Source organism: Stereum hirsutum (assembly GCF_000264905.1).
Source record: "Stereum hirsutum FP-91666 SS1 unplaced genomic scaffold STEHIscaffold_9, whole genome shotgun sequence".
Classification (NCBI taxonomy): Eukaryota; Fungi; Basidiomycota; class Agaricomycetes; order Russulales; family Stereaceae; genus Stereum; species Stereum hirsutum.
In genome coordinates, this window is record NW_006763139.1 from 645,270 (window position 1) to 651,269 (window position 6,000).

General features: G+C 51.0%; 1 protein-coding gene across 1 annotated transcript; it reads right to left on the reverse strand.

Moving 5' to 3' along the window:
- Positions 1-1,552: 1,552 nt before the first annotated feature.
- Positions 1,553-3,151, reverse strand: STEHIDRAFT_98923 (uncharacterized protein). Its single transcript, XM_007305388.1, has 2 exons — positions 2,594-3,151; positions 1,553-2,533 (listed from the first exon to the last, which is right to left on the reverse strand). Exons 1-2 carry the CDS (start codon positions 3,103-3,105, stop codon positions 1,720-1,722), a joined length of 1,326 nt encoding a protein of 441 aa, XP_007305450.1. The 5' UTR covers positions 3,106-3,151; the 3' UTR covers positions 1,553-1,719.
- Positions 3,152-6,000: the final 2,849 nt, after the last annotated feature.

A 6,000-nucleotide genomic window follows, 5' to 3' on the forward strand; every position in this document is an offset into this window, starting at 1 on the left:
ACACCCCACCATTCTCAGATATTATCTGAGCTCAGAAGACCTCGCAGAAGCTAGTCTACGCTCGTAAGATCCCAATCACGATCAAATTGCCTGTTGCAGTGGGCGAGAACCTGCTCCGATCTGGTCGGACCTAAGACGACTTGTGCGACTAAAGCTGATGCTAACGCCGGAGGACAAAGTCGGACGAGCTCCGCCGAGCTCTGACAAACGGGTCTGAACTGTAACGCGTCCGAGCGCGTCGTCAATTCACGTCCATTTTTCTCTGAGCTTCCAGACCTTGAACAACCGCGAATAACCCCAGAAAACCACGTCTGAGCTCGTACGTGCTCTTCTGCGTTCAGCCAACCTCGTCGAACCTCAGAGAAATTTAAACAACTTCAACTTCAATGTACGTGACCCTCCTCCATTTTCCTTTGTATGACCCCATTTTCAAAATTACTACTAAAGAACTATTGTCCAAGAAAAACCTCCATACCATGCACTCACCTCTTCTCTTGAGGCATGAATATGTCATGCATAGACGTATATCGCAGCTCGCTGGAGTTCTTCCTCGGCACTGACGTGACTCGGACCAGACTAAGGAAAGGCGCGTAAGTAATGCCAATGCGTAGTCCTTAGACTCGTGGCTCATATAAGCAGTCGGGATTTGATCTTTATATTATCTCCAAGAGGTATGCTGCTCGAAGGCGAATATCATATCATCTCAGATTGGGCTAGGGCATATTTGTAGCGATTCGCGAACACCAGCCCCCGACAAGACCCAAAACCCCACGCCAAGCACGAAGAAACAAACAATTTTTGTAACACTCACATCAACATTCCGACACTTATTCGGCCTCGCCAACCTCTCAAACGGCGTCTCTATATTCTCTGAATCCGCCGGTATATACCGAATCTCCTGGACCAACCACCACTGATAACTATTACTATCGTCTATCAACACCAAACTATCCCCTTTCACAACACTCACCTGGCCTTTGACCGTCACCGCAAAGCTATGCAACGAATAGACCAAGTCGAAGTCGTGACTCGTGAGTCGTTGGGGATGGAAAGCGAGGAAGAACGGTCGTCGTCATCGTCGAGGTATTCTTCGTGCTCGCCTTCTTCGGAGTCGTCTTCGAAAACATAATGCTCCTCGTCGGACGAGTAGTTGTCCCCCATGTCCCTTGCACCTGAAGACGCCATTTGCTGCTGTTGAAGCTGTTGATGCGGTTGAGGATGTTGGTGGTCTAGGTGGTCGTCCGTGACGATCTGGTCCCGAAGGTCAAACGTCGCGTATAGAGTCCGGTACGCACTACGCACTACGTATGCCGAAGAAACGAAAAACGAAATGAAAATGGAATAAAGCAAGGACTGGGTGCGGACGAGGACGAAGATATCTGGGCTGCTGCTGCGTGGCGGGGCTGGCGCTTCTTTCTTAGATACCAGGAATTTCGAACTCCGATGTGGCCCATCTTTTTTGGTTGGACTTGAGTTCTACCAGTGTGGCGCAAACAAGCACACTCGATTGAATGCAGAAGAATGATAGGCAGCCTAGTAGTAGTAAGGATGGGCGAATCACTGTAGTATTGCATGGTAACGGAAAGAGATGAGAGGACAGGCTTGATTATTATTCTGTACTACATACGGGGGTTACATCTATCTAATGAAAACAAAGAGGCGCAGGGCTACATTCCAAACTATAAAACTACAATCCATGTATTCCTCTTCTTCACAATTCTACTTCCTCCACGTCTTCAACTCCTCATACGCCCCAACAACCTTCTTATTTTCCTCTGTCCCTTGCTTGAACCCCAACACCTCCTCCACCGCGCCCTCGATCCCCAGCCTCTCCACCTTCCCCCTCAACTCGACACTCTCCTCGTCCCCCTCCGCCTCAAACATAAACGCCGCCGCGATCCCCTTCGCCAGATTATCCCAGCCCAATCCGTACTCGAGCGCATACTTCACCGGCCCCATCAATCTATCGCCTTTCCCCAGTTTACGCAGCGGCTGCCTCCCAACGCGTGTCACTTCGTCGCCCAGTTTCGGATTCTCGAACCGATGGATGATACGCAATATATACCGCGAATGATGTCCAGGCTCAAACCCATACTTCCGCACCAACGTAGCCCCGCTCTCTTCCAACGCACCCTTCACGGTCTCATACACCCTCTCGTCACGAATCGCGGCGTCGATGGTGGTGTAGCCCAGGATGAAACCGAGGTAGGAGGTTATGGCGTGCCCGGTGTTGAGCGTGAAGAGTTTGCGCTCGAGGTAGCCGGCGAGGTTGGAGGTGGATTTGAGGGAGGGGATCGTTACAGCCATTGGGGTAGGTTTGAGGGAACGTTGGTCGACGATCCATTCGTAGTAGCCTTCGACGCGGACGCCAAGGGGGGTTTGGGGTTGTGTGCCGGTGAGAGGGGAGAGTGTGTTGGTGGAGGAGAGAGGGAGGGGGGTGGAGGAGCGGGTGGGCGAGAGGGAGTCAGCAGGGGTGGAGGGGTGCGAGGGGGTTGCGGGGGGGACGATGCGGTCGACAGAGCAGTTCGCGAATCTATTTGTGGCAAGCGTAAGTAAAGCAGAGATAGGCGCTCAAGCTACCAAAAAGACGAACCCAACATTCTCACTAACCCACGCCCGATCCTCCTCATCTTCCAGATGCTCAAACACGTACCTCCGCAGCGTCGCCGTCTGCTGCACCATATTCTCACACGCAATCACATTCACCGGCCCACTTTCCCCCAACTTCCTCCTCCTCGCCTGCAGACCCCGCGCGATCACCGGTGCGACTTTCTTCAACACCACAGGCCCCACCGCCGTCGTCACGATATCCAACTTCGGATCCTCGAACACCTTGATCACTTCCTCGCCGTCACCGCTGGAAAGAACGCCGGAAACATTCTCGATCGTCTGTGTGATATCCGCGCCTGATTCGAGGATGGTGAGCACGTAGGAATGCGTCGCATTGATAGAGGAGATCAAAGACGCGTTCACGTCCGCGAAGATGATGTGGTACCCGGATTCGGAGAGCAGAGGGCCGATGAAGCCGCGTCCGATGTTGCCGGCGCCGAATTGGAGGGCGAGGCGGCCGTCGGGGTTGGGTACCGGTGTTGGGGTGGAGGTCATGCTCGGAGTCGTATGGGATAGTTAGGGATGAGGATGCGGGATGGGTTATGGGCTGGTTGATGAGGGGATGAGGAAGACGGAGGGAAGGAGTTTAAATAGCACACGCCAGGCCCCACTCAGGGAGACCGCATTTGGCCGATCTGGCTGATTTGTTCGCTGTCACTGTCCACGTTCGTTCGTCGATAATCCGGGAATTATATGGGATGAAAAGCCAGGGCGGTCTGGGTGCTGCTGGGTGCACGATGCATGCGAGACGATATGAGTACTAGTATGGAGACTCGAGGGATGAACAGGGATGAAACGGGTTACGGGAGGTTACGGGGGCTGTGTTCGTATGTTGCGCCACACACTCGCAGAAGAACCAAGAAAGATAAGCCACATCATCGGAGTTCGAAAACACTAGTACAGTGATCCACCGGTCCTTTGGGCAGTGTTGCTCATGCCATGGGCCTTCATTCGGCCTACGACAAGATATAATAAAATTAATAATCAAATCCGGAAGCATCGAAAGCCCCCAAACATGTATTATCTATAGGGTTACATGCATACAAAATAAGAGGATGGGCCATTGCGAAGGGGCTCTTTTCGGCATTCTCCGTTTTGGGCACGCACCGGTCCTTTGGGCACCCCTTTTTACACTCTGCAGGTGGAAGAAATCGTCGTCGCTGTCCGGGTCAATAACAAAATCTACTCTTACGTTCATTTATAATTATATGAATGAGAAGTAAATGGCTGGAAACGTTGTCTCGCGCGAGAGGGCAGACGTTGCATTTTGCTGCCCAAAGGACCGGTGCATCACTGTAATCTACGCTTGTCATCAACTTGTCATGGCCTCAGCGATCTCGTTAAGCCACGTTGAGCTCTACTCCCTTGGTTTCAGGGACCCAGTGTGGTGGGTTTCGTCCTCGCGAGGCCATTAGGGCATAAGTATGATAATCATCGCTCTACCGGCCAAATTTGGCGGGGGACAGTGCAAAAGTTAACATCGCTACAAATATACCCTATTCCGAGATGATATGATATTCACCTTCTAGCAGCATGCCTCTCGAAAATATTATACAAATCGAACCCCGACTGTTTATATGAGCCACGAGTCTGAGGACTAAGTGCTTACAGAAGTTACGCATTAGGGCATATATGTAGTGGTTCACATCAATTTCGTTCATCATTCGGAAAGCGAAAAGTGTAAACTCAAAATGTCGGATGTGGTGCTAGGTATAATACTCAGTTCACACGTGCACTGAATTTGGATTCTTGAGACGGTTCTACTCCTCCTCACTGACGACCTCTGGTGCCGTGCGTCTTCTTGATGCTACAGTATGTCGGCCTCCTGCCAAAGTGTGTGTGCTGCTTTGAACCATGACAACGAGCGAGGAGAGGGGGGAAGAGGCCACTCTCGCGTCGAGTGTACACTGAGTGTGAATTGAGCTTTGACGTTCCAACAGGACAAAATTGCGAAGTTTTGAACCTGTCATGGGTGTAGTTCACATCGCATTTTGGCTATGTGAACCGCTACATATGCCCTATTGGCATTACTTACACGCCCTTTCTTAGTCTAGTCACGTCAGTGCCGAAGAAGAACTCCAGCTATATAAGTACGTCTATGCATGACATGTTCACGCCTTGAGAGAAGAGGTGAGTTCATGGTTAAGTGCGAAGCCGTTAAATCTTCGCAGGACCTCGCAGGCCACGCTCTGTTGCGTATAAAATCGTACCGGATTCAAAGTTACTAGTCAGAGTCGAGCAGAATGCGAGCTGTATCTGCAACGATTATGATATATACCAAGAAGATCCTGGTGAGTCTAGCTCACGGGGATAAGCAAGAAAGATATGTCGAAAATACAATGGCTCGAGTCATAGGGGCGAGTCGCGGAATAAATAATAACCCAAGAAATAAGTTGTCAGGCGGTTGAATGAGCCTGTACGCCCCTGTACCTTACGGTAATCCTGGACAAGTCAAAGGCTAAAATCGGAACACATCAGCAAGCCATGTTACCATGTGTAAGTGCAACAAACCCGAATTGCTCGATAGGACCTACCAGCAGGAGCGGCAATGTCTATACTAAGCCATATCTGCGGAAGAGCTTGACGGACCCGCAACGGGTGGTTCTCTCTGAAGCGGAACCATCTCTATTTCTCCCTGGCTCCCCCCACCGTAGACCTTATGCGACATTTCAGTGTCTCTCTGCGTAATCACTCAAGAGCAATATTCTTACCACTGGGACCAGCGTAGTAATTCCATCCCCAATATCCGTCGTCTCCGAGGCATCTGCCATATTTCCATCCGATCCAATATCGTCACTGTCGTCGAATTGAGTGTTCCACCAGTCGGGGTCAAGAGGCTCCCCAATGTTACCGAGAAAGCGGTTCTGAGCAAACGCAGGTGCTAAGGTAGCCTGGTACTAAACCTAAGGCGTCACCTATAGCCAAACCCTAACCAAACCCAAACCAAGCCTAACCCTGTAGCTGAGGGTGTCGGCGTGCGAATGTGAGTACTAGGAGTGCTTGTCCTAGGGGCACTAGCCCAGAGAGAATAATGGGGTGAACTGAGACCGTGGGCTTGGGGCTGGATACACCAGGACACAAAGTCACACTGAGTATGGCGAGAAGCAAAGGAGATCGAGTTAGGGAACTATTCTACGATACAGGTGGTTCTTATATACATCCTGGGCTGACCCTTTAGGGCACGTCCTTACTGTACACTACAAGTGAACACTTACAGGAATCCTTAATGGATATCCAGTGGGTCCAGCAATGGGCACAATGGGTACAAACCGCTGAGTCAACATGCACAAGACTATTCTAGAACGTTCCAGACCTGGTCACATGTCCCTACATCACGACCACAAGGTCACATGCCATCACGTCGCCTACCACATGACTGGTCACGTGCCT

Coding starts and splice junctions, on each gene's coding strand:
- STEHIDRAFT_98923 (XM_007305388.1), bottom strand. CDS start 3,105: ATGACCTCCACCCCAACACCGGTACCCAACCCCGACGGCCGCCTCGCC. Junction 2,534..2,593: donor TGGGTTAGTGAGAATGTTGG/GTTCGTCTTTTT, acceptor TGCCACAAATAG/ATTCGCGAACTGCTCTGTCG.